This window comes from Callorhinus ursinus, unplaced genomic scaffold (assembly GCF_003265705.2).
Source record: "Callorhinus ursinus isolate GAN/ISIS: 27379988/994484 unplaced genomic scaffold, GSC_fseal_2.0 scaffold70, whole genome shotgun sequence".
Lineage (NCBI taxonomy): Eukaryota > Metazoa > Chordata > Mammalia > Carnivora > Otariidae > Callorhinus > Callorhinus ursinus.
The window spans coordinates 2,275,538-2,303,269 of record NW_027397132.1 but is presented as its reverse complement, the minus strand read 5'-3'; the positions used below and the strand labels follow the sequence as shown (position 1 = coordinate 2,303,269).

At 40.9% G+C, this 27,732-nt stretch overlaps 1 protein-coding gene across 7 annotated transcripts in view; it reads right to left on the bottom strand.

The window, feature by feature from the left end:
• The window catches only part of RNF216 (ring finger protein 216), a 153,556-nt gene that overhangs the window by 92,662 nt on the left and 33,162 nt on the right, over positions 1 to 27,732 (bottom strand). For 6 of the 7 annotated variants that reach the window (XM_025863598.2, XM_025863599.2, XM_073886301.1 and 3 more), the window contains 7 exons: positions 26,472 to 27,329; positions 25,185 to 25,261; positions 16,875 to 16,977; positions 15,335 to 15,499; positions 8,175 to 8,289; positions 4,361 to 4,500; positions 584 to 634 (listed from right to left, as the gene is read on the bottom strand). In XM_025863598.2, the coding sequence (XP_025719383.1) occupies positions 584 to 634; positions 4,361 to 4,500; positions 8,175 to 8,289; positions 15,335 to 15,499; positions 16,875 to 16,977; positions 25,185 to 25,261; positions 26,472 to 27,329 (1,509 nt within the window). The remainder of the gene's footprint in view (positions 1 to 583; positions 635 to 4,360; positions 4,501 to 8,174; positions 8,290 to 15,334; positions 15,500 to 16,874; positions 16,978 to 25,184; positions 25,262 to 26,471; positions 27,330 to 27,732) is intronic. The other variant, XM_025863602.2, reaches the window with a different exon arrangement.

Genomic DNA, 27,732 nt, shown 5'->3' with positions numbered 1-27,732 from the left:
GATGTTATTCCAAAAAGCTTCCAAAGTTGGATTTTGCTCTTCTCGTTAGAAGGCAGGAATGTGAGGGGGCTGTGTCTCAGCCCACACTGTTATCTTACGGGGCCATGAAGCTAGCTAGAGCATAACCTCCAGTACTGGAGCACCATGAAATCTGCTCTTCTCATTGGCAGAGGCAGATCCAGCCCCCAGTCCATTCCCACTATGCTAGAAAAGGCCATGAGGTAAGGAGAGCAGACAGTGGACAAAAGTAACCTGGTTCTGCGGTTAGACGTATCTCTTCCAACGTTTTGACACCAGAATTCTAAATTTTCCTCTAAAAGTCTATTCAATGGATTCCAGGAAAGGTTTTTTTTTTTTTTTTTTAAGAGAAACAACTCTGTCGTTATCTCTGCTTCAACTCTGACCCAGTCTGGGATTAGGAGTGCCCATTGTGGTTCAAGCACCCAACTGTAACTCGGTTGAACCATAAACACAGCAGATCAACAGGAGGTTATATGGGAACCAGTTTGCCACCAGGAATTGATAAAGAAAAACAGGTCACATAAATACCCAGAAAAAATGAATTAGTGAGATTTCAAACTACCTTTTGATACTGTTCTTCATTCATCTGCAGGGCAAGCAAAAAGTCTTCATGCTGAAGAACAAAACCAATACATACAGACACAAATTTAGTAAAGATGCCACAAACATTTAGCATTTATTTCCATAAACATAAAAGAACTCTATTACGAATAATCATCTCTTCAGTTACACAGTTTAGTAGCTTAAAAAGGTACCTCAGAGTAAATTTAAAATGCACAAGAAAGCTAAATATAAAAAAGGAAACCAAACAAATACTAGAAAATATGAGGGACGCTTTCTTGAATCTGACTCAAAATGTAGAAGGAATAAGGGGAAAGACAAGTACGTAACAACACTTTTGAATAGCAAAGAATAGCATAAGCAAACAATAAACCAAATGGGTAAAAACCAAGTTTGACAACATCTTTTGTTGGTGAGAATGCAAACCAACACAACCACTACGGATGAAACTTGGCATTATAGGGCGCCTGGGTGGCTCAGTTGGTTGAGCAACTGCCTTCGGCTCAGGTCATGATCCTGGAGTCCCGGGATCGAGTCCCACACTGGGCTCCCTGCTTGGCGAGGAGCCTGCTTCTCCCTCTGACCCTCCCCCCTCTCATGTGCTCTCTCTGTCTCTGTCTCTCACTCTCTCAAAATAAATGAATAAATCTTTAAAAAAAAAAAAAGAAACTTGGCATTATATAACACGGTACCTAAGTATTTAGATACTCTGATTCATCCAAAGCACATATAGGAATGTATTCTTAAGATACTCTGGGGCAGAAATAGGAAATATAGGATGCTCAAGGTTATTTAATGTCATGGCACTATTTATAATAGCAAAAAACAATGGAAGCGACCTTGGATGTCCATTAAAGAGAATAACTGAATCAACACTGCTACTGCAGACAATGGCACACTAGGTAGTTTTAAAAGGAAAGAAAAACCTTTGGTTTGCTTAAGAGTGATCATCAGGATGCACTGCTAAGTTTAAAAGCAAGGGGCAGGGGCGTCTGGGTGGCTCAGATGGTTGGGCGTCTGCCTTCGGCTTGGGTCATAATCCCAGGGTCCTGGGATCGAGTCCCGCATCGGGCTCTCTGCTTGGAGGGGGGGGGCCTGCTTCTCCCTCTTCCTCTACTGTTCCCCCTGCTTGTGCTCTCTCGCTCTGTCAAATAAATAAATAAAATCTTAAAAAAAAAATAAAAGTAAAAGCAAGGGGCAGAAAAATGTGCTACCTTTCAGGCAAGAAAGACAGGCAAAACCAAAAACACCCCAACAACCCCCCCCGATATATTTACTTTTACATAAAATTAGGAAAGACAGTCAAGACTATTAACAAGGGTTATAGAGAGGGGCACCTGGCTGGCTCAGTCGGAAGAGCCTGTGGCTCTTGATCTTGGGGTCATGAGTTTGACCCTACACTGGGTATACAGATTACTTAAATAAACTTAAAAAAAAAAATTAAAAACCAAAAACCAAGTAACGCCTGGGTGGCTCAGTTGGTTAGGTGTCCAGCTCTTGATTTCGGCTTAGGTCATGATCTCAGGGTCCTGGGATCCAGCCAGAGTCATGCTCGGCAGGGAGTCTGCTTGAGATTCTGTCTCCCTCTCCCTCGGCCCCTCCCCCTGCTGGCACACTCTCTCAAATAAATAAATCTTAGAACAAAAACCCAAAAACCAATACCTCAAAATTTATAAACTTGTTTATCATTTATCATATCAAAACTTCATTGTTTATCAGGTTAATGGCATAACCACACACTTATTCCAAGTGACTTTTTAGTATTTTGATTTCATATTCCTAATCTGATATAATCTGACAAGAAAGTTATCAATAAATCTTAGACTGTATTCAGTAACCTTTTTTTTTTTTTTTTAAGATTCCATCTATCTGACAGACAGAAACACAGCGAGAGAGGGAACACAAGCAGAGGGAGTAGGAGAGGGAGAAGCAGGCTCCCTGCAAAGCGGGGCTCGATCCCAGGACCCTGGGATCATGACCCGAGCCGAAGTCAGATGCCCAACGACTGAGCCACCCTTATTGGTAATAATATGGACTGCTGTTTTAGAAATATTAAGTATATAATATAGGACAAAGAAAACAAGTCATTATATTAATACTATGTAGAATCAAGATTTTCAGCATAAGAGGAAAGAAGTACAAACATAAAATGAAAGAAGTAAAAAACCCCTGTAAACCAAATTTGAAATAGCAGCCTCAGTATGAATTCCCACTAAAAGAAAATAAGGTGCACTGGAGAGGCGGGTGACTCCAGGTTCAGGTCAAGAAAAGCAGAGGTTGAACCTGGGTCACCTTGTGTGCCAGAAAGGAGGGGTGTCGTCAAGAACAACTGAGACCAGGACAGAGGCAATGATCTGAACGAGGTAACACTGGCCAGACACGTAACAATGTGGACGAAGACAAGGACTACAAAGAAGCATTTCGCCAACACTTTTAACACTTTTCTGATGAGAAATTAATGACTGCAACGGTCTGATACTGTACCATGTGCCAACATCTGGAAGACCTACATAACTCACAAATTATCGTGTTTTAGAGGCTAAAATCACGCATGTGTGGAAGATCCATTAAAGTGCAAGCTACACCAACAGGCTTTCATGTAACAGATGAGAAGTAACTGTGACAGATGAATCAAACTTACAATTTCTGCTTGAGATCTAGAGTTTTATCATTGGTCACAAATAATCACTTGATTTTTGATATGATGTCTGCCCAATGCCTACTCCTGAATAATCAATTTTTCTGTCAGCATTTTTTCAAGTAAAAATAGTGTTCTTTGCGGGGGGAAGTGCCTCATTTGGCAGCTTGCAACTCAAAGGCACAAGTGCTTCTTGGGACATCATCACAGTCAGGATGCGGCAGGAGCACTTTGTGTGGACTTCTCACGTTGTCACACAGAGCAGCGAAAACTTAACATGCTCAAGGGTCAAAATTTGATAAAATGAATAAATTTTACTGTTTCGTTGAAGGCATTATTTATTTTTTATTACTTATTTTTTTGAGAGCAAGCGAGCACAGGCATGCATGCAGGGGAGGTGGGGGGAGAGGGCCCAGTGCAGAGCTGGACATGGGGCTCAATCTCAAGACCCTGAGATCATGACCTGAGCTGAAATCAGGAGTCAAGACCTTCACCAACTGAGCCGCCCAAGCGCCCCTCATCAAAGGCATTTTTAGGTAACATGGACTTCTTTCTCAAATGTGGGTGCATGGTGGTGAAGAAAGGTGCCACCGACTTGATTTATGCTGAGGTACCACTGCTGTTGTTTTGTCAGAACAGATTCAACAAAGTGAAACAGGCAAATATAATGTCTCATCATCAGGGTAAGAGATCTGCCTTCACCGACCTCCTAAAGAGTCTTGGGAACTCAGGGGGTCATGGGTCAAATTGAGAGCCACTGGTCTAGAAAATATGTAGTAAACCACCAGTACATAAACATTCAGGTTGTCTTGCACACTTGACAGTTTATCTGGAAGAACTGAAGAGCTAACTGGGATCTCTCTCTGGTTGTTCTTCGTTACCAGAGGCTGAGGGAGGTGAAATACATATGTTCACTAAGCTCCAATTAAAATTCTCTAACATAAATCTGATTTATAAAATGGTGAACTTTAGTCAATATCCTTACAAAACCCAGTTCTGTTTTTTAGAAAGCTTTATAAGTGTGTTAGTTTATTCAAACCAACTGCTTCAAAGAAAATGTAAATCTTAAAAGATAGTTTTATACTAAGTCCTAAGAGCAAACCAGAATGCCAGAAACACACCCCAAACCCGTCCTCCTACCTCTGCCATTTCTTTGATTTTCTGCTCATAGAACTCCTGCTCTTGCTGCACAGCTGGAAGAAGGGCACGCCGGTCGTACGACCTACAATGTCGCCGCTTATTTTCCAGAAAGAACATCCTCTTTTCTATTTTTATGTCACCTAGAAGACATGTGACAATGCAAGATCATGCAGACAACTGTTGCGAGGAATCCAGGGCATCCCTTCCAGGCTCCTGTGGCCCAGTCCCCCACAGACCCCCCAAACAGTACGTTTCTAACTCCGATAACGTACTCTACATGCAGGAAAATTCAGCCCCTTACCATTCCCTAACTTATCATGCACATATTTTAAGTTTAATGTTTTCTTTTTCCTTGTTATGCTCCAAATGGAAGGTCCCTCCTATCCTGGCAGTACTGCACTGTGTGAATATACCACACTTTATTATTCATTCCACTGAGGACAGCTGGGTTTAGAGTTGTGGGTTACTATTGCTCAATGTGTCTGCAATTCAGCAGAGCATACATGAGGGAGGGGAAGTGCTGGATCATAGATAGGCATATCTGCAGCTTTAGAAAATAGTGCCAGTTCTGCAAAGCAGTTGTGCCAATTTACACGCTCCCTCCACTGGCAGTGTGTCGTGCCACGTCCTTATCACCTGTACCGTCAGCTTGTAATTGTGGCCATTCTGGTAGGTACACATGTGTCTTATGAAGGTTTTTTAAACTTTTTACTTTGAAACCTTTCATATACAAAAGCTGAAAAAGTAGTATACCTAAATCTACAATAAGTAACATTTAGAGTAAAAGATAACAGAATGATAAAATATCAGACCATGTAATTGGCCTGTTCAGCTTTTTTATTTCTGTGGATTTGGTAATTTCTATTTTATAGAAAACTGCTAATTCCACCCAAGATCTTCTATTCACTGTCTGAAGTCTCTTCTTCATAACATCTTCTGGCTTTATCAGTATTTACCTGGTTCCTGATCCTTCTCCCACTTAATTCTCTTCAGCAGTTATTCTGGCTACTCCAGTACCGTCTTTCCATAGAAATTCTAGGACAAACCTGCCTGTAGCTACCAAAAAGCTTTGCTGGGATCTGTATATCAATTCGGGGAGGACTGACATCCTTACGACGTTCAGCCTTCCTGCCTATGATCACAAAACAGGTCTCCACTGACTTGCACCTTTGGTTTCTTTCTTGAGTGTTTTCTAGTTTTTATCACAAGTCTTAATACATGTTTTGTTGGATTTAAACCAAGTATTTAATGGAGGGGGAATAGTTACAAATAGTATTATACTTTGATTTCCACATGCTCATTGCCAGTATATAGAAATATTATCGGTTTTTGTAGGTTGACCTTATACCTTGCAATGACACTCAATGACTCTAGAAGATGTATTTTCGGTAGATTCCTTGGAGTCTCCTCATTGGCTATAACTTTCAATTCATGTTGAACAGCAGTAAACAGAAGACCTCCTTCCCCCATTCCTGATTTAGGGGGAAAGGATTCACCATTAAATAGAGTATTAGCTTTAGGTTTTCTTGTAGATATTATCAAGTTGAAGAAGCTCCTCTCAAGTTCCTAATTTTCTGAATTTTAAACCTGACTAGGTGTTAAATATTGTTAAATGCCTTTTCCGCATCAATCAACATGGTCACGTAATATTCCTTCTTCAACCTGTTAATATGGTGGATTATACAGATTGTTCTTCAAAATATTAAACTAGCCTTGCACCCCTGGAATACACCTGACTTGATCATGGCACAGAATTTTTTTTATATATTGCTAACTTCTATTTGCTGGTATTTTGTTAACGAATTTTGCATGCCTATTCATGAGGGATATTGGTCTATAGTTTTTTGTGCTGTCTTTGTCTGCTTTTGTTACCTGGATTAATACTGACTTCATAAAATGAGCTGGAAAGTGCTTCCTACTCTTTTATTTTCTGGAAGCTACTATGTAGAATTAGCGTTAATTTTTCTAAACATTTTTAGAAGAATTTTTCAGTGAAACCAAAGGAGGCTGGAGATTTCTTTTCTGGGAGACTTAAAATTATGAATTCAATTTCCTTGAGAGCTACAGGGCTATCTAAATTATCTATTTAAACATGGGTAAGTCTTGGTATTTTGTCTTTTCTTTGAAGAATTGGTCTATTTCATTTAAGTTGTCAAATTTATGTGTGTAAAGCTGTTCACAGTATTCTGCATTAGCTGTTTGTAGGGTCTATGGTGAGATCCCCTATAAAGGGTGAAAACTCCTGATACTGGTAATTTGTGTCTTCTTTTGTCTTGGTCAGCTTTGCAAGATAGTATGTTGTATTTTTTATTGATGTTCAGTTTACATCCAGATTCTACCCAGGCTCTTCAGGAGAAGACTGTCTACTGGTCAGCTCATAAAACCATAAAAAGGACAGTGGAGGGAGAATCCTGACTCCCTCTTTGAGCCAAGCAACGTATAACCCATATAGTGGTGCTAGGATAGAAAAATGGCTGAAAAGGGGAAAATTAGATTCCTGGAGCAGATAGATGGACTCTCAGACTATCTATACTTGTAAACTGCTGTCAAGGAAGGTTAAGTGTATCTGTTAGCCGTAAATATTAATGATGTGTGTTGTCTCTACACAGCAGACTCATCTGGAGTATTCTGTCCAACCAGACTTTCAAACAGATTCTGACAAGCTAGAGGAGACACACAGAGAAGGGCAGTCAGAAAGACAAAGCAGCAACAGACAGATTCCAAGTCTTTTCAGAGACAAGAACTATACCCATGGCAAGAAATTTCAGGAAGGTGCATTTTGACCTGATATAAAAGAAGTTTCTAAGAGATAGAGCTGACCAACAAGGGAGTGGACCATCTTGCAAAGTGGTACTTTCTTTTCTCTACCACTGACAGAAACAAATATGGATCGACTATGTACTTGGGATGTTGAGTCTAGACTGGATAAATTTAGCTGAATAAAGAACCACCTACACACTGCCCCCACTTTCTCATTCTTTGGCAGACCTGTGAGAATGTCATGACAGGAGAGCACTGCACCACAGACTAGTTCAGGGACCTCAGGAATCAGAACCTAGGGGTTTCCTTTTAGATCCTGAGGAGCTCAGAACCCCCAAAAACTTTCCAACTCTATGGTTAGCTCCTAGATTTTCCATTTAGTCAGACCTGAAACAAAGTTACATAACTAAGTACAGATTTAAGAGAAAGATAAGAGGAAACAAAAGGAAAATATTCCTGTTTATGACATAATCTATAGGAAAAGTTACAGTGGGCTCTTTTCCCAAACACAAGCAACTCAGATCAAATGTGATGTAAAATTCAACACATTTACCCTGGGGGTGGGGGTTAGACCCAAAGTAACGTCTCTGGAAGGGCTCTCGGCAGTTCAGCACATAAGTGGCTGTTTAGGAACTGCTGGCTTTTCCTGTGCAGAAGTCACTCTCTCAGGTGCACAAGCGATCCCTCTGCAGTGAGCAATCAATCTCTGGCCTAGGTAATTTTCCTAGAGATAAAGCTAATTCTTGTCAAACCTTCATGACCAGCCCCCCACCCCCCAGCTTGAGAGTGTCCCCAAACACTTCCCCACATGTGAGTTCTTTGCCACTGCACACAATGTTCCGGTCACGGCATACCCTAGGCAGAAAGAAGGAGGATGACAACCACAGTCACTTCCTAAACATACGAATGTGTCCCCAAAGCAGGCCATGCAGCCAGTCCTTGGGCTGGCCTGGCAGGGTGGCCATGCCACAGCGGCCTTTACGGGCTGTGTGGGAAGGAGAGGGCTCCGCACAGCCGCTTCACACAGTCAGCAAAACTCAAAGTTGGCCATTACCTTGTTCAAACTTGAAATCTATGTAAGAATACTGATTCATTTCTTTTCTCTTTTTTCTTTTTCCGCTGGTTTCTGGTGATAGCTCCTGCCATTTTTTAATGGCATCAGAAAAGGCCTAAAAATTGAGAAACAGAGAAGTTACTGCTGTAAATGGGACACAAGAATACAGGAAACGCAGGCAACCCCAAATCTCATTCTGACTCACAATTTCAGCCAGCTCCCCTGCATAGCTTACCAGAAACAGGCTGCAGCATTATTTTTGCCTTCTGACTTTCATAAACTGCTGAAAGGGCAGAACTGAATGCTTACTGACAAAGGGCAACATAAGAAAACAGCAAGTGTGCAAGCTGTCCTTGGCTATATACAGGGTGGGTCACCTAACAGATGGCTGGTGACTGAGACTCTACAGGCACACCCTAAATGGCATACCTCTGGGACCACTTTCCACCAACACTCCCATATTCCTTGCAGCTTCACCTGCGTCTCCTCTTTGTACAGCACACTGGAGGGCAAAAGTCTTTGCCAGTGATAATCCCTTTTCTTCTGTACCCTCAGCTTTTTTTAAATCTTTCCAATTGACATTTCAATGTGCTCAAGTCTTTGCCATCTTAAAAAAAAAAAAAAAAAAAAACCCACCTCCCCCTTTCAGGTACCAGCCACCACACTCCAGCCTGAACCTATCAAAGGGGCCATCTGTCCGTGTTTGCTCATCTCACCTTGCGTGCGTTTCCCAACTCCCTCCGATCAGGCACCGAAACCCATCTTTCCACTAGCTTATCTACTTGGTAACAGGAGGCCAACCCCCGCCCCTATGTTTTGGTCCCCATCTTACCTAGCCTCTTGGCAGTACTGCTAACACGGACTGCTCCCCGCTTCTGGCGTCCCACCTCCTCTCTGCCCACTGCTCCTCACCACCCTCCCTCCACTTGGTCTTTACATGCTGGGAGGCCTCCAGGCAGCCTCACCTCTCCCTGTGCCTACCTCGTCCAAGCTGGGGAGGTCACCCTGCATGTGCTGATGACCCTCACGATCCCACCTCTTTTGGCCATTCAAGCACCCAGATGAATTCTTTGTACTTGGATGTCTCACAAACCTCACTCAATAGGCTGGCAACTCAATGCTTCCCAGGCTGAATTCATGATCCTTTCCCTCCAAACTGGCTCTTCTACAGTATTCCTCATCCAAGGAAAGGACACCCCCAAACTCCCCCTTACTGAACTCCTCCTTATAGAACACTCAGGTTTGTGGTTAAATGTCTCTTGCTCAGGGAAGCCCTCCTGGAGCCTCTCGGTCCACCCGCTACACTCTTTCCAAGTACCTTACATTTTTCTTTTGAAATGCTGGTAACAGTAATGATACACTTATTTGATTCTGTTTCATGTCATCCCCTCCACTGGACAATGGGCTTCTGGAAGACAGAGAAGGTGACCAAAGCCCAGGGCGTATCCTTGGCAACCTGCATGGTTTGCATTTCATACTCTTGGTGAATAATAAAAGGTTACAGGGATATCTATGTGTTACAGGAATGTTGCTAGTTAAGTCACATTCTGAATGTTTATCTTAGGAAAACAGCTGTGTGTCCCTCTGGTAAAATGAAAGAAGGGCAGAACAACTATTTTAGCTAAGAAGAGGGACAGATCATCTATCCATCTTCATCTACCTTCTATCCCCTCCTTTCCAAAGCTCTCAGGTTTGGGAACAGGAAGGGAATCACCATGTGCTTATACACCTCTGTGAGTGAAGCACTCTGTGTGGGTCTGGTAACCCCTCCGGTCATGGGATTCTCACAGCAACTCTCTGAGGAAGGGGTTCTTTCATAGCAGAGGGAAGCGAGGCTTACAGAGAAGGACATCACCTTGTCCTCACAGAGCGGTTCAGGGAAACCCACCAAGAGCTGCCCAACAGAAGTCATCCTACTACCTCTCCATCTCCCCGATCAACATCCTCCCTTGCTTTGTTTCTTCTTTCTGGAGTTCTGACTATCCGAGGTGTTCCCCACAAACCTTAGGTATCAATCTTAAAAGTCATATGTCTGTACTCCGCAGCAAAACCACTAATTTCTACCAAGTTCTACCTAGAAGGTAAACACTCCATCCTTGAACTAGGGCTATTTGCAAAAACCCAAGAAAAAAGCCAGGACACGTTATGATAACCTGAATTTTATAAATGAAGTGATGATTAAAGGGTAGATGTCATTTATCAGCAACTAATGAAATGGCAATGTGAACTCAGAGCTTGTTAACTGGCAGCCCACTGGGTCTTCAACCACACCACCCTCCTGTCTGGAGATGAAATGAGGTCATTACCTTGGTCCCATTTAAATACTATTTCTAGTTAGAAGGAAAAAAATCCATACTGGCCCTTGTCAAGAAAAGTGTACCTTAAAACAAATGTTGCTGATAAATTAAAGGAGCCTGCAAAATCTTACTTCAGTAGTTACGACAACCATCCCTTATCTTAATATTAACTAAAGATCTAGTTAAATAGACCAAATACAATTATAAATCAGAGTTCTTCCCTTTCAAGAACTGCTAGCTATAATTCACACCTACATACCCAAAGGCACCATGGTAACTTGTTTTTTTTGCCTCTGCACGTAACATTTCTCCAGTGAAAACATCTTTCCCTTAAGATCCTGTTCAAATAACACCCTCGTTTCTTTCCTGGTGCTCTCATGTACTTTTATTTGCTCTTTTCTAACACTCATCACACCGTTTTAATCTTTTTTCCCCTTTAATCTTCTCAAATAGACTGAAAGCTCTTCAGAAGGAAGCTAATTTGTGTTCTACAGAAGCCACTGTCTTCAGGGTCTAGCCAATAGTTATCACAAAGTTAAGTACTCAAAAAAACCTACCAGGAAGGGGGCACCTGAGTGGCTCAGCTGTTAAGCATCTGCCTTCGGCTCAGGTCATGAGCCCAGGGATCGAGCCCCGCATCAGGCTCCCTGCTCCATAGGAGGCCTGCTTCTCCCTCTCCCACTCCCCCTGCTTGTGTTCCTTCTCTGGCTGTGTCTCTCTCTGTCAAATATATGAATAAAATCTTAAAAAACAAACAAAAAACCTACCAGGAGGAATACAGGAACAACAGATATTGTAAATATTTTTTCCTTTTATACTTATCTGGCATTTCTCCCTCCAGCTTGCTCACATTCACAAATCAAATCCCCATTCAAGGTACTGGTTCTGAGAACCAAGGATACAGTCTGCTAAGATTCTTAGGATATCTTGACAATGGCCAAAATTCTTTTAAGGCATGACCTAGAAATACTACAATGGGTATTTGATGAAATAAAAGCTGAGGAGTGGCCACAGACTCCTCTGTGACGCTGGTGGAGGTCAAGTCCAAAAATGCAGACCTTGTCACCTGTAAGGAGACAGAGGTGATCATTAAAGTACACAGGGGAGAAACGTAGGGAGGCTGGGGAGTGGAGACCCTCAAAATGAGCACATGTCAGGGAACAGAAGTTAAGGGGTGATTAAAATAGAGGACACTGTCCACTAGTATTAAGCTCCACAAGGGAAGGAGCCTTCCACTGTTCACTGTGACTCTCTCAGTGCATGGCCTGTAGCAGGCACTCAACATGCTGTCTGAAGGAAAGGGACAGTTTTATCTGTGGCAGGATTACTGAGGAAAAACTTGGCGGAGCAATAGTTTTCAACCCAGGGGAACTATCAGCCAAGTGTGAGTGTGTAAACCAAGACAGAGAAAGTTGTCAGGATCTAGAACACAGAGGATCAGGCTTTGTCCAAAGGCAAAGGGAACTCCCAAGCGGACAGCTATACACAGGTATGGAGGAGGAAGGGAAAAAAATGAACTGAGGATTGATGGGCAGGTTTGACAACAGGCGAACTGTGATTAAAACAGCGGTTTAGAGTTGTCAGCCATGAAAAGACAGCCACAGCATCAAAAAACAAAGCAACAAAAAGAAACAAGGAAATGAAAAGACGGAGGCAACCAATTCTAACTCCAAGAAAAATAGAAAATTCAAGAAAGGAGACATTATCATAGTACCTTACTTGCCGCAGCAGTGAACATTTTTCCACAGTCATGATAATAAAAACTTTAAAAACAGATTTAACAAGAACTGTATACTGAAAAGGTGAGTTTGTATGGATGATTTCTAAAACTAATCAAGCATAAACGTGTTCATAAATGAGGTAAGTACTAGAAAAAGAAAAAGAACAAATAAGAATCAAGTTGTGTCTGGAAAACAGAGGAAGAGGGTGAAGAAGGGGACTTCAGCCTGTAATTTGTAAAAAATTACAAATAAGCATTCTGGCACTAATTGATTTTTAAAGTTATGGTCATAAATTACTTTGATAAAAATCAACATTCATTTTAACAATTAACTCCTGCCATGAGTTTTAAGGATGATCTGTTCCCTCCAGTTTAGAAGTTATTCAGTTTTGAGAGCACTTTTGTCCCTACAGAGCTAACGACCAGAAGAAACATTACTGCAGCTGCACTGTGGTCTCCAAGAAACCTACACACAGGATACGTCCATAAAGAGTTGAGCTAAAATATCTTCAACCACACACACACACTGGGGGCAGAGTCTTCCTGCACCCTGGGCCTCCATACCACAGGCTGGGAACAAACCAGAGCAGGCCCTGGGGTCACAGGCCCCTCCCGTGTAATTCAGCACTGTGAACCTAAGGAGGCTGCATGAGAGAAGGCTCTTGTAACGTTACTCTAAGGACTGACTCTTAAGATCACACTGTAAGATGGGCCACTGGGAAATTCCTACATACAGAGGCTTGACAACTGTTCCTTTGCACAGAGAAGGAAGTGCAGAGGGAGGGAACTCATTACTGAAACCTGATACACAGGAAGCACTGTGATGGGCTCACCCTACACTGTATCCCACTTAATTCTCCTATTAGCCACATAAAACATCCGAGAGAACTGAAGCTCTGCATGTTCAAGACACGGCTCAAAGTCAGAGACCCATTTGGCAGAAATGGAATAAAAATTCAAGGGGGGACAGAAATTAAACCTGAGTTTGATCAAGATTCTAGATCTAGGGCACCTGGATGGCTCAGCTGTTAGGCATCTGCCTTCAGCTCAGGTCATGATCCCAGGGTCCTGGGATCGAGCCCTGCATTGGGCTCCCTGCTCAGAGGGAAGCCTGCTTCTCCCTCTCCCACTCCCCCCTGCTTGTGTTCCCTCTCTCGCTGTGTCTCTCTCTGTCAAATAAATAAAATCTTAAAAAAAAAAAAAGATTCTAGATCTAACTATGAATTTATAGGAAATACAGTGCACCAAAGAACCAGTTAATGATACCGCAGGGTACAGTCAGCAAAATCTAGATTGTCAAAACCTATAAGACAAACAACCAATTTTTTTCAACAAATGAGCAGCAAGAATAGTAAAGGGGGAAAGAGGAGAAAGAACTTAAGAGATTAAGAGATTTAAGTAACCCATCAACCAACTGCAAGAAAGAATTTTACTTGGAACTCAACACGACCAAAAGTTTTTGACACATCCAGAGAAATTTGAACAAAATGAGTGGATATCTAATAACGTTACTTTTGAAGGTGTGATAATGGTATTTTGATTGTTTTTCAAAAAAGAATCTATCTTTTAAAGGTAAACAGTGAAATAGTCACGGATTTAAAGAAAATGAAACAATTCTTGGAGTTTGCTTCAAAACAGGGAGGGGGGAAGTGGGTCACGTGGGATGAAACAAAACTAGGAAGGAGCTGACAGTTACTGAAGCTGAGTGATGGGTAAGCAGGGGCTCGTTGATAGGACAATCTCTAATTTTATGTATGTTGGATGTTTATAATACAAAGAGAGAAAAATCCAGGGAAATGTGACTGTCTTTAGTGAACACACACACATATATAGCAGGAGACTAAGCTATCATCACGTCTGGGGAGTGGCACAGGGAAGATGTGCTATGGCCATAATTAGAACACATCTCTGGGTGTGTTTCCCACACCCAGTCCACAAGAGCATCACTGTCCAGAGGACAGAATCCCTGGGCACCATTTGCATACAGCAGGGAGAAGTTCTAACTTGAACGCAACAGGTTTTAGCTTCTGCCAAATAGTACATACCCTTAAACACCCCACTTTCATTCAAACAGGCCAGCCCAACCCCACTTCAAAACGCTGTAAATTTTCCAACTACTCACCAAAACAAGCAGACAGCATAGAAAAATCGGACAGACCAGAAAGACAAGGAAAGGGGTAAAGAAGATACAAATAAGAGGTGAGCCACAGAATCCTACAACCTCTCACCCAAATGACGAGTGGGCTGTGGGATGACCAAGGGGAAGCATCAGCTAGCCAATTCCTTCTACTGGTCCCAGGACAGTGGCAGGGACACTGCTAACAGGATCATACCCAGGCCACAGGAGCTGCCTCGTGCTGCTGCCCTTTCCCTTTACATCTGGGCCCCCTGGGAGTTCTGCAAGGGTGTCAGGAACCCCTGGAGCAACGTTGATGCTAGGAGGGCCTTAAGTTGTGGTCCCTGGTTTTTTGGGGGGAGGGGGAAGCTCCTTATTTTTTCAATGACAATACAGCATTCCCTATTTGGCATGAGGAATGAGATTCAGAAACAGAAAGCACTAACTCTGTGTTCCCCTCAGTAATTTTACCTAAGATTAACCTACAATTAGAGGAGTTTGTTGACAGCTGCCTCGATCTTCTTGGCCATATAAGGGGGAAGGGGCCTAGACTCAGGGTGAGGCCACATTCACCAGCAGACCTACCCCTAGCTGGACAGGAAAGCAAGGAAGGGCACTAGAACACACCTTTCATACCCAGTCATCTTGCCCTCTACAATAATATTCATTACCCTCCATGGGCAAACCAGAACCTCCCTGCTTTTTTGAAACTTTTTTTTATTTTTAAGTAGGCTCCATGCCCAAGGTGGAGCGTGAACTCACAACTCTGAGTTCAAGAGTCACATGCTCTACTGACTGAGCCAGCCAGGTGCCCTCAGAACTTCCCTGCTTCTAATCTATTATTTCTTTTCATTCGGTTCCTCCTGATCAGCAAGTACCTTTGTCTATTTATCTTCACCCTGACAAACTCCTAAGCTCTTTGCCATCATAAACCATCCCAATTTCCACAAGCTGAACTCTTCATTCTGTTATCATGGGAAGAAGTAGTCAAGAGGTGTGACCCCACCAGGAAGACCAAGTAGAGCACCTTTCGGGTGATTGCATAGTGTCCTTTGAGTTCATGCAGGGCCCACTTGATATCCTGACTGCTGAGCATTTTGAAGTCGGCCATCAGGAGGTCAGCAGCTTGGATGAAACAACGCTGGTCAAGAGGAACCAATTTAGAATAGTCAAAAAAGTCTATTTTAGGCAACTGAAACGAGAGAGAGAGAGGGAGAGAGAGAGGCACATTAGGAGGCCAGATAGTGCATTTCCCACGAGGTGGTATCACTTCAAGGACTGCTTATTACACAACAGAATCGTCTCATTTGTATACACGATGACTCCTCTACAGAGGTTACCAGTCCTGTACAGAGATGAAAAAACTAGTGGTTCAGAGAGGTTAAATAAGCCGTCTGGAGTCTGAAGACTAGTTGTGTCAGTCAAAACCAGTAAAAAGTATAGCTATGGATTTGAAACCCATCCTTCAGCCAATTTCTCTCCACAAAACGTTCAGAAAAAACCATCATTTCTCTTGCTACAGAATACGTAAAAGAGATGGTCAAAGGAATGTGTGGGGAATAGAAGGATCGAGCAGCCATGAAGTAGTTCTGATCTAGACTTTCCTTCACCACTTGACACACTAAATGCTAGGTAGGATTACAAATAAAGTGATGATTAAGATTTAAAAAAAATAGGGGCACTTGGGTGGCTCAGCTGGTTAAGCATCTGCCTTTGGCTCAGGCCATGGTTCCGGGGTTCCAGGATCGAGCCCCGCATCAGCAGGGCTTGGGGCGGGGGGTGGTCCACTGCTCAGCGGGCAGTCTGCTTCTCCCTCTTGCCTCTCCACCCAGTTGTGCTTGCTCTCTCTCTCTCCCTCAAATAAATAAAATCTTAAAAAAAAAAAATCAAACTTTTTATTTTAATACAGGATTTGGTTATACAGGTGTATGCATTGTATATAAATCTTACATCAAAAGAAAAACTGTAAACAGATATTGAACTCTAGGTGCCGAAATGCACACTAAAGTATGTATGTATAGGGCAGTGTGTTGATGTTTTTGTGATTTACTTTGAAATGCATCATAATGAAATGAAATATAAGAGAGATGTGCTGATGGACAGAGGGATGGATATGTGACAAAGTGGATATAATAAAATGTTAACTTTTAATAGTACTGCTGGTAGATATATAGGTGATCAGTGTAAAATTCTTTTGGCTTTACTGTATGTTTGAAAATTTTCATAATAAAATACTGAAAAACAAAAACAAAAAAACCCACCAAAATGATACAAAGAATCCTGGCTAATTCTTGTTTCATTTTAAAAACTAGCTTTGTAAGACTAAAGATATGGAAGGTGTTTAACTTTTTGTGGGAAAGAGATGATGGAGTTACAACAAAAGTTAAATACAGAATCCAAAGTGACTCAGGTTGGGAAAATCCACTGAAGGGACAAGTATATTCTGAAATCCTATTTTCCTGGCTAGTCTTTAAAAAATGTGTCCCAACAAAGCACTTTCTTATCACAAAGATGAAAAAAGCAGAGCATTTCTAGGTAGACTGCAAAACAAAGAGCACAACACTTGCCTTTGTTTCATCCTGGCTGGCAAGCAGGCTGCTACTGGGGTTGATAATGATTCTGTCTTCTCTCTTTGGATAGTCTGGATTTTCCAGAAGAAAATTACAAAGTCTGCAAAAATAAATGATGTTATTTTCACAGTGCTTCCAAATCCCACACCTGCCACTGATTTAAATACAATGAAAAATAATGTGCCTCATCATACACTATGACTGACCTATTAAATTGCAGATCAGAAAAATGAAATAGACAAATAAAAGACAGATATACTTAATTTCTATTTTTGCTTCTAGTTTTAAAAAGCAATAAACATACTAATGAATGCACACTTCTGTCAGGTGTCAATGTCATGAAGTCACTCAAATTCTTACTGGCTGAACAGTATGGAACTGGAGAATTTAGATGAAGAGTACCTACGGTTTGTCAGAAAACTGTAACAAACAAGGGGTGGGAAAACATATTCACATCAGCAATTAAAAACAGTTTGCTCCACTCTGGAAAACAGTATGGAGGTTCTTTAAAAAGTTGAAAATAGAGCTACCCTACCACCTAGCAATTGCACTACTGGGTATTTACTCCAAAGATACAAATGTAGTGATCCGAAGGGGCACCTGCACCCCAATATTTGTAGCAGCAATGTCCACAATAGCCAAACTATGAAGAGCCCAGATGTCCATCGACAGATGAATGGATAAAGAAGATGTGATATACACACACACACAAAAACAGAATACTACTCAGCCATCAAAAAAAAAAAAAAAGAATCTTGCCATTTGCAACGATGTGCATGGAACTAGAGGGTTGTATGCTCAGCGAAATAAGTCAATCAGAGAAAGACAATTATGATCTCACTGATAGGTAGAATTTAAGAAACAAAACAGAGGATCATAGGGGAAGAGAGGAACAAAAAAGACGAAAGAGAGGGAGACAAACCATAAGCAACTTTTGATCACCGGAAACAAACTGAGGGTTGCTGGAGCGGAGTGGGGTGGGGTGTTGGGGTAATTGGGTGATAACATTAAGGAGGGCACATGATATAATGAGCACTGGGTACTATATTAAGACTGATGAATCACTGACCTCTACCTCTAAAACCAGTAATATATGTTAATTAATTGAATTTAAATAAAAATAAAAAACCATAAAACAGTTTGCTAAAGTAAATGGATGGAATATAAAAGACCTTCTGTTAATTCATTAATACTTTCTGTAACCCTCTGGTAATACAAGTCCCCATGAAGAATTTCAGTGACGTTCAGTTTGCCCAGCTGCAAGCCTGAAAGAACAGACCATGTCTGCCTAAGAATGGACTCTCTTCATGCCAAACCCATAGCCTTGTCCCTTTATCACTATCATGAAATACATTTAAAGGTAAGGATATAGAGTAAGATAACACATGCTGATGTATCACTGTCCAGATTTAACAAATGTTAACCAGCAAGGTTCTTCACCCTATAACAACCAAATACAGCAACATGCTGAGCTCTTGGGATGATTCCACAGATAAGAACAGCCTGGGGGGTGTGTAGCACTAGCTACTTCAGTAGCAGGAAAGCCTCTCGGCTCACAGGGCCATGGGGATTCCCCTCTCCATCTTTCTCACTTTCCTTGCTCCTGAAGGTTCTTCAGATGACTCCACCCCATGATTCTTGAATCCCTTCTTCCCAGGTATCTCCTGTCCAGTGCCAACAGTGGAGCCTTTAATAGTAGGACAGGTCCAGCAGGAAGAGGAGAGAAAAAGCACTTCCCTCCAGTTCCTCTTCTCACCCGTGGGGGAGAGTGTCTGGGAACAGAGTCTGGGAGGGCATGCTTCATCTGCAACCCTTCTGCAGGTTATACAGCTCTTTGTAGGCTGACCTGAGAGTTAGCCACCACCAAGAATCTAGTATCATTGGGGAAAGGCCTCAAAGGCTAAACAACTCTGTTCACATGCACATCCAGACAAACCACAACCCAGATGTGGAGAAGCTCCTCCATCTCAAATATGCCTGTTTGTAATGTTCTGATAAGTGTGGCTACCACAACCCAATAAACAGCCAGAAAGGTCACTCAGTGAAGAATCTTCTTTGACAAAATGGCTACCCATGAGTGAAGCCAGTGGTATCCACGTGGGGTGCATGGAAGATGATCTGCTATGGTACTGGAAGAAAGTATTACAACTCCTATTTTTAAAAATCTTATCCTTTAAAATTTTCTACTTTTATGTATTTTCTAAAGTACATTATACAGAATTACAGTATATGACACAGAGGTAGAATAGTAGGTGTGATTTCAAGAAAACAAAACAAAAACCAACCATATTTTAGGGGTTCTTCTCTGACCAATTAATTTTATATTTCCAATATTAAGAAGACCACATACCAAAACACTGCAAGAGAAGGAATTCCACATGGCAGAAATCAGAGGGTCTCATTCTGTTACATATTTATGTTTCAATCTTAAGTCAAACCTGTTTATGATGCAATCTTTTTTTTTTTTAAGTAATCTGTACATGTGACCCGTGGCTCAAACTCATGATCCCGATATCAAGAATCGGGGGCCCTCTACTGACTGACACAAAAGGCGCTCCCCCCCAAAGGCTCTCATTTTGAACTGTCAAAGTCATTTCTATTTTAATATCTTGACCCTTACCAACAGAACTTTCCTGGAGGTTAAATGACATTCAGTGGGCACAGGTAATTAAATAGAAAGTTTCTCTTCTGTAGAAATGAACTATAACCCAAGACATCAATATTTACAGCCTGGGGTGGGAGGCTTGTGAGAACTCAAGTCTGCCCACCTATGTATGTTATTTCACATCTGATCTGACCTGACAAGCTGAAGGGTCTCAAGAAAGCACTCCTCCTAAATGAGCCAGGCTAGTATTCCAAGCTTTTATTCCTTAGATAGTTGTTGCTGCCTCGATCCAATTTAAGATTCATCACATGTGAGTGAAAGGTCTTAGTAATCAGCTCAAAGAGATTACCATCACAGGAGGTTCTCTGGTGAATAAATCCCTCTTGCTAAAATGACCAGCTGGTTATGTCTAAAGGTGATTTAAAGATTGCACATAAAATAACCGAGAGTCAGCCACACACAATGCCAGCCTGCTCAACTTTGTTTTGTGCCTCCCTTTGGGTCTACATTAACAATATTTAGCTTAGTTGTGGGAATTAACACCTCAGTCCCAAGAGCCCAGGAACAAGTCATGTCAGGAAACTCAGAAGACTGCAGGTTTGAAAAGATATAATACAATTACTGCACAGTCCCCTTCCTTTGGATTTCACAAGAATTTTTATATATGTTTAAGAATGAATATTTGCATCTGAGTGATGTGAAAAGCACAGAATCAGTAAGTCCCTAGAAAAAAGGATATATATGAGACTCAGGAGGTAAGAGAACAAACTGTCACAAAATCTGTCAATTTGATCCCATTTTACTGGTATTTCACAGAAATTAATCTTGCAAATACTTGAAAAATAATACATTCATTTGTAGAATGAGAGGGAAACATTAAAGTATACTACATTTCTAAAGGGTTACTTTAATATTTACTATAAATTATTAAATACTTAAACTTGGCATTTCCTATTCAAATCAGTATTCTATATTCTTTAGTATATTCTACAGTATTCTTAGCTACATGGGCTAGGTTTATACTTAATCATTTATATTTTCCAGACTGAACAAACAAGTATTGTGTTTCATAATCAGGAAAACATGAACAACAACAAAAGAATTCAGTGAGAAAAGGTACAAACAATTCACAAAGGAGAGAAATACAATTAGTCAAACAAATGTATGAAAACTGCCATGCAGCCCATTAACAAAGAAATAAACTAAAATAGTAAGCTACTTTATGCCTAGTTAACACCATCACTATGCATCATCACTGAGAAATTACTACAGCAATTCATGTACATCTCCAACAGCAACATAAACTGGTACAACTCCACTGGAAATCTATTTGGAAATAGTTTCAATGACCATGAATTTGTTTATAATGTCCAACCCTGAATTTTAATAATGGCCAACCCTGAATTTTAACTTTTAGGATTTCAGCATGTAGCAGGTATACAGAAAGAAAAGGGAAAGTGCCATATGGAGAATAATGTTCATTAGAACATTGGTGAAAACTGAACAAAGTATTTTTTTTTTAAGATTTTATTTATTTATTTGACAGAGAGATAGCGAGAGCAGGAACACAAGCAGGGGGAGTGGGAGAGGGAGAAGCAGGCTTCCTGCCAAGCAGGGAGCCTGATGTGGGACTCGATCCCAGGACCCTGGGATCATGACCTGAGCCAAAGGCAGACGCTTAACGACTGAGCCACCCAGGCGCCCCTATGAACAAAGTATTTAACAAAAAGGAAAACTCAATAAAACTGTTATTAAAGGGGATCATTATTATCATAAAGAAAAAAATGGAAAATATTTTTTGCTTAACATTATTTCATAAACAAGATACCCAGAACTGCATTTACTCTCTGAAAAAATTGTGTTTGCATTCCAAGAACTAAAAGGTTACATAAAAATAAAAATCAGTTGTTTTTTAGTTGAGGGGAAGTCTAGGAGATACTTTTTATTGTAAAAATGTACTAATTATTTCCATTCAATTTTGCTATGAATCTAAAAATGCTCTAAAGACAAAGTTTATTAGTTAAAAATAATGTAATTATCAAGTAATTTAGATATTCAAAAATTTTGAAAGCTTACAATAAAATAGCACTTTTATTTTCAGTAATGGCAGACCAATCCTCCCAAAGATGAGAAACAAGACCAAAAGTTCAGAAATAAAAAATTTCTGCTTGAAAATATCAGTAGCCAGGGGCGCCTGGGTGGCTCTTTCAGTTAACTGTCTGCCTTTGGCTCAAGTCATGATCCCAGGGTCCTGGAATCGAGCCCTGCGTTGGGCTCTCTGCTCTGCAGGGAGTCTGCTTCTCCCTCTCCCTCTATGCTCTCTTTTGCTCTTGTTCTCTCTCTCAAGTAAATAAATAAAATCTTAAAAAAAAAAAAAATCAGTAGCCAGCAGGATGGCGAAGCCCAAATCTGGTCAAGATTGGAGGCTTGGGAGGCATGTGGAAGAATGGTTCAAAGGTGCATTATTTGTGAAAGCCAAAAAGTGGAAACAAGTCAAATGCCTATCAAAAGTACAGGAGGCTCCTTCTCCCTCTGCCTGCTGCTCCCCCTGCTTGTGCTCTCTGTCAACTAAATAAATAAAATATAAAAAAAAAAAATTAAAAAAAAAGTAGAGGAAAAAATTAATAGTATTTTGATACAAATGGGATACCACATAGCAATGAAAATGAATGAACTACAGAGCATGGGTAAACCCCAGAAACATAATGCTGAGTGAAAGAAGCCAGTCATAGAAGAATAGAGACAACATGATATCGTCACAAAATCTTCAAAGTGTTCAAAGATGGTGGCAATGTTCTATTTTTTGAAGATTTCTAGGTGGTAGTTACATGAATGTTTGATTTGTGATAAATTATTAGGCTGGCTATCTTAATTTTGTGCATTTTTCTGTATGCAGTCCACAAGAAAAAAGGCTTAAAAAATGCTGATATTAAAACAGAACTTGCAATCAAATTAAAGTCAGGAGTTCCTACGAGTCCAAATCTAAGTGAAAGTGAAACCCCAGAGAAGTAAGCTAAACAGAAGCGAGATTTTCCTAAGTGTACTCATCAAGTCATTTATATATTCAAAAAGAAAATGATGATGATGATATTCATCTTCTTGAGCTCTTACTTCATAGGGCACACAGACAAATCTTACAGACCACAAGGAGAAACATGCTTTAATACTGACGAGTGGATGGAGAGGAAAACAAAATGCCCTGTGAGAATTGGTGAAGATTATACCGAGTCCTCATCCAAGACTAAATTCTTACTATCTCGATGACCCAAAGCCTTGCAGACAACAATCTAAAGTATAAAGTAGTGTTAGACTGACACTGCCCCTGGGCACATGATGAAAAAGTGAATCCTCCCCGAAGGAACCATTTCTATCAAAACCCCAAGAAGTGAGCTCACAGTTAAAATTTACAAAACGCACAAGGAAAACAAGACACCAAGAGAGCCAGCAGAAACAACAGAATGAGATTCACAAGGACTTCATGTGTCAGAATGATCACACTCAGAACACAAAGAAGCTATGTTTATTGTGTTTAGAGAACTAAATGGATTAAAAATACAGGCAAAAAATGACACTAGAAAAATGATCCGGAGTATTATAAAATAAGGATGCCAGAATGAGAATATAGGAAATGGAACTAAAAACACTGTGGATGAGGTTTTTTTTTAAAGATTTTATTTATTTGAGAAAGAGAGCGTGCGAGCGAGAACAGGAACACAAGCAGGGGGAGTGGGAGAGGGAGAAGCAGGCTTCCCGCCCAGCAGGGAGCCCGGTGCGGGGCTCGATCCCAGGACCCGGGGATCATGACCTGAGCCGAAGGCAGATGCTTAACGACTGAGCCACCTAGGCACCTCTGTGGATGAGTTTAATGGCAGATTATACCCCACTAAAAAGAAAATTAGTGAGCTATAGGACTGCCTTGAAGAAATCATCCAGAGTGTATCACAGAGACAAAGAGATGGGGTCAAGAGCCACAGAGGACGGGGAAAAAGTGTGATAGCAAAAGGAAGAGAACAGGATTATTTGAGGAGATACTGGCTACCAAGTTTCTAGAACTGAGGAACGTCATCGATCTACTGCCTAGGTTAGTCTATATTCTAACTGTACTGCCTTAGTGAGATATGCATTAAGCACAAAATAACTATAAAACATTTTTTACTTCACTCAGTAGTAGTCCTCAATAGTAACACTGGTACTACAATTTATTTTATGTCTATTATAGGATAAAAAAAAGTATTAATGTTACTAGAAACTACATTTCTCGTGGAAGAACACAAAAATGTAAAATTTAGAAAGACTGAGGGAAAAAAACCTTAATGTTAAACTTAAATGGGAAATCATGAACATGTAATTAAAAAAACCCCGTATTTCCTTGCTCTGTCCCCTGTAAGGGCTGACAAGTGATGACATGCTAGTGGCAAAAACCCGGGTTTCTTGGAGAAATGACCACATTCCAGGTTTAGGGCAGAAACATTCAAGGTAAGCCCAAGCAACTCTGTATTTTACAAAGCAAGGGCATGCTCAGACTAATTGGGCCATGTCAAAATGATACAGATGCATCTTAAGAGGTTTCTACTGGTCAAACATAGGATAATTCAGTACCAAAAACAAAAAAGGTTTTAACTCATTTTAAAATACCACTTATATAAAAACTTTAAGTCTACAGTAACTTAGAATCAAAAAAATAAAATCTTAAAACAAACAAACAAGCCGGGTCACAGTGGCTATCCCCGGATAGAGGGCGACAAGACAGGGTGGCCACTGGCACCAACAGTGTCTTTGTATGAATTAGAACAGAGCATCTCCTCTGGCTCCTGACCTGGGAAATGGGGCTCTTCCCACTTGGCCGTGGCAGGGAACAGCTCTCACTTGCACTCTGGGCTGAGTATTATAGTGCTGGGCATAATCTTTTGAGGACAGAGGTTTAGGTATACTACCTCTTCTGTTCGATGGATGTAATCTGTATTAATTAACTGAAAATTTTATTAGTTTCAATATTCTACGTTCCTCACAAATTTACAACGGTTTTACCTCTGCAGACTAGGAGGGAAAAGAGTGTAAAAGGAAAAGGACATACTTTGTTTTCTTTGGGACACTTCTATTTTTTAAAAATTATAGTTATCATTTTTGTGATAAACACTAAAGAAACACTTCCATACACTTCTCCAAACAGGCAGAGTGGTTGCAGAACACTTTGTTACAAATATAGGGAAGAAAATGTCTTTAAACCACCTGACCAAAACACGTAGTATCAATGCTCAGAATTAACAAAACACCTTAATTCCATAACCATGCAGTATTAAGTAAAACCCAGAAAAGTCTGTACATGACTAAAATTAGAACTCTAACAGGATCATTAAAGAAAACATAATGCTAAGCGAAGTAAGCCAGTCACAAAAGGATAAATACCGTGTTATTCTATTATGAAGTCCCTGGAGTAGTCAAATTCAGAGAGACAGAAAGTAGAAGTGTAGGTCCCAGGGGCTGGGGGTGGAGGGGCGGGGGATGAGGAGTTAATGTTTAATGGGGACAGTTCCATTTTGGGAAGATGAAAAGGTTCTGGGGATGGTGGCGATGGTTGTGCAAAAATGTGGAGATAATTAATGCCACTGATCTGTATACTTAAAAATGGTAAAAACGGTAGATTTTTATATTATGTGTATTTCACTACAGTAAGAAAAACAAAAGGCATGTGGTGTACTTACACATTCAAATCATAATAATTCTTCAAATGAATTATCTCCTCAATATACCCATTTGCAACATCTGGAAATCTTGCCTCCTGAAAAGGAATAAAAACATTATTTTTTATCCACAAGAATGGTTTCAAATAGCAATAAAAACCAGATGGCAAAAAGTAAAATGACTCAAGACGAGAAAGGGGCTGTAAGGCAGGTCTGTGCGTAGACATACGTGTCTGCATAGACTGTGGACTCTAGAAAAGACCCTAGAGATTATCTGGTCCTCTGCCACTTTGCATATCCATTCTTCGTGCCCTTTTTTTTTTTTTTTACTTTTATTATGTTATGTTAATCACCATACATCATTAGTTTTTATTTTTTATTGTTACGTTAATCACCATATATTACATCATTAGTTTTTGATGTAGTGTTCCATGATTCATTGTCTTCATATAACACCCAGTGCTCCATGCAGATTGTGCCCTCTTTAATACCCATCACCCAGCTAACCCATCCCCCCGAACCCCTCCCCTCTAGAACCCTCAGTTTGTTTCTCGGAGTCCATAGTCTCTCATGGCTCGTCCCCCCGTTCTTCACTCTTTCAATTAACGCTGAACATCTCTGCCCAGGCAAAAGGAGTCCGAAAAGGAGTAAAGCACTACCTCTTAAAATGCACATGAGCTAGTGTGCCAGATGAAAACACCTGGGGGAAGAAGGGTTAAAAGCCTGCTCAAAGGCAATGAGCAGCTGAGCCAGAACTCACAGCCCTGCATCACACTCTATATGAGGGATATCCAAAAGAACTTCATACAATGATGGAAATACTCTATTCTGTGATTTCCAGTATGGTAGCTCTTCAGCCCCATGTGACTATTAGGCACTTTAAATGTGATTACCACCACTGGAAATGGAATTTTAAATTTTATTTAATTGTAAGACACTTACATTTAAACAGGTACATGAAACTACCACATTGGACAGTGCAGCTCTAGATAATCTTATAAACCTGCCTTATGGGTCTGAATTGGAATTAACTCAAAACCTTTTTAAAACCAGGGGCACTGCTCATATGACAGCACCAGGGTACCCATGATCTGCAGCTAGAATCCCAGAGGGCTTGCTGTGGGGTTAAGGACAGATTAGGAATACTGATTTAATTTTCCTATCTTCAGAGTCTTTCTTCTCCTGGTATCCAGCTATAGATCCCTTAGGAAAATGAAGTGCCCTCCCGCCCCCCCGGTCGTGATTTTGCAGTAAAAGAAAACTCAGTACATTTAGTGTAATTATTCACTTAAATAAAATAAAACTTACTGTTTCTTTCACTAAAAGTGCAACGAGTTCTTGATCTACCTCAGTAGCTTCTTGCCCCCAAAGGTTTTCCAAATTGGGCTCCTGAGATCCTGGTGGTGGAAAGGCTGGTCCTGGCTCTTCATCATCTATTGCTAATTGTTGGTCTTCAAGCTCTCCTAGAGGATGGGCAGGCTGAGGAGAAGAAGGGCCTGGAATCCCATCCTGCTGGGGTTCTGGTCTTGGAAAAACTGGCCTTGGAAAAGCCAGCCCTGGGGGTTCATGTTGATACAACAACGGGCCCAGTTCTGCTTCAGGCTGCCGCTTCTGAGGAACAACCTGGTTTGTTCTCTCACGGGGCTGTTGGTTTAGGGACTGGAAGTAAGGATGGTCTAACCAGCAGTCTTCTCCGATGGCTTGATCATCTAGGATAGCAGTAGATTCTTCAAGGTTTGATAAAAGCTCTGTCTCTGAATCTTCAGATGACTGGTTCTGAGTGTCTAGAGGATCACCTTCTGGTAAAAGAAGGCTACCTTCTTCCAAGATAACGATTTTCTGCTCTGATCTTGGGTTGACGATGTCATTTGCTGCTTGGTTATGACTTGGTCCAGGTTTGGGTTCTCTTTCTGTTTGGCCACTTGGCTTAATGAATTCAGAAACTCCAGGAGGCCCAAGATCCAGAAATTCACCGTAGTCATCCTCAGAATCATCCTGTGCCCCAGAATCAAACAATGAGCTGTTACACACTGAAAAATAGCCGTTCTTATCTGATTCAAAGGCTGTTCTAGACTTTTTAGGCCTTTCTTCTCCCAATCTTTTGAGATCTTGCCACTGGGCAGCTGGTTTGATGAGATTGGGTCGTGATGTCTGAGGTTTATTTGTCTAAGAAAAAATGAAATTTTAATAATAATTCAATTTCTTTCCTAGGTCTATGTCTCCTTGTGTACTTATGTTGAGCTTTGGAGACAGGATGGGAAAGAAACAAAACCCAAAACACCCTACCCAACAAAACCTATTCTCAACATTTCTCTTAACACTGAAATTTGATCACAACTGTAAGAATCAGAGTAGCCATTCATAGACTGGAACCTGAGTTATAGTTTGAATTACAATTTCACCTGAGACCACTAAAAAATAACTACATAGCAGAGGAAATAATGAAAGAATGACAAAACAGCAGAGGAATGAGGACTGTTAAAAAATATGGAAAGAATTTAAGCTTCATTAGTAGTTAGCAAAATGCAAATTAAAAAAAGACCCCCAGCCCCCATAAGACTGGCAGAGT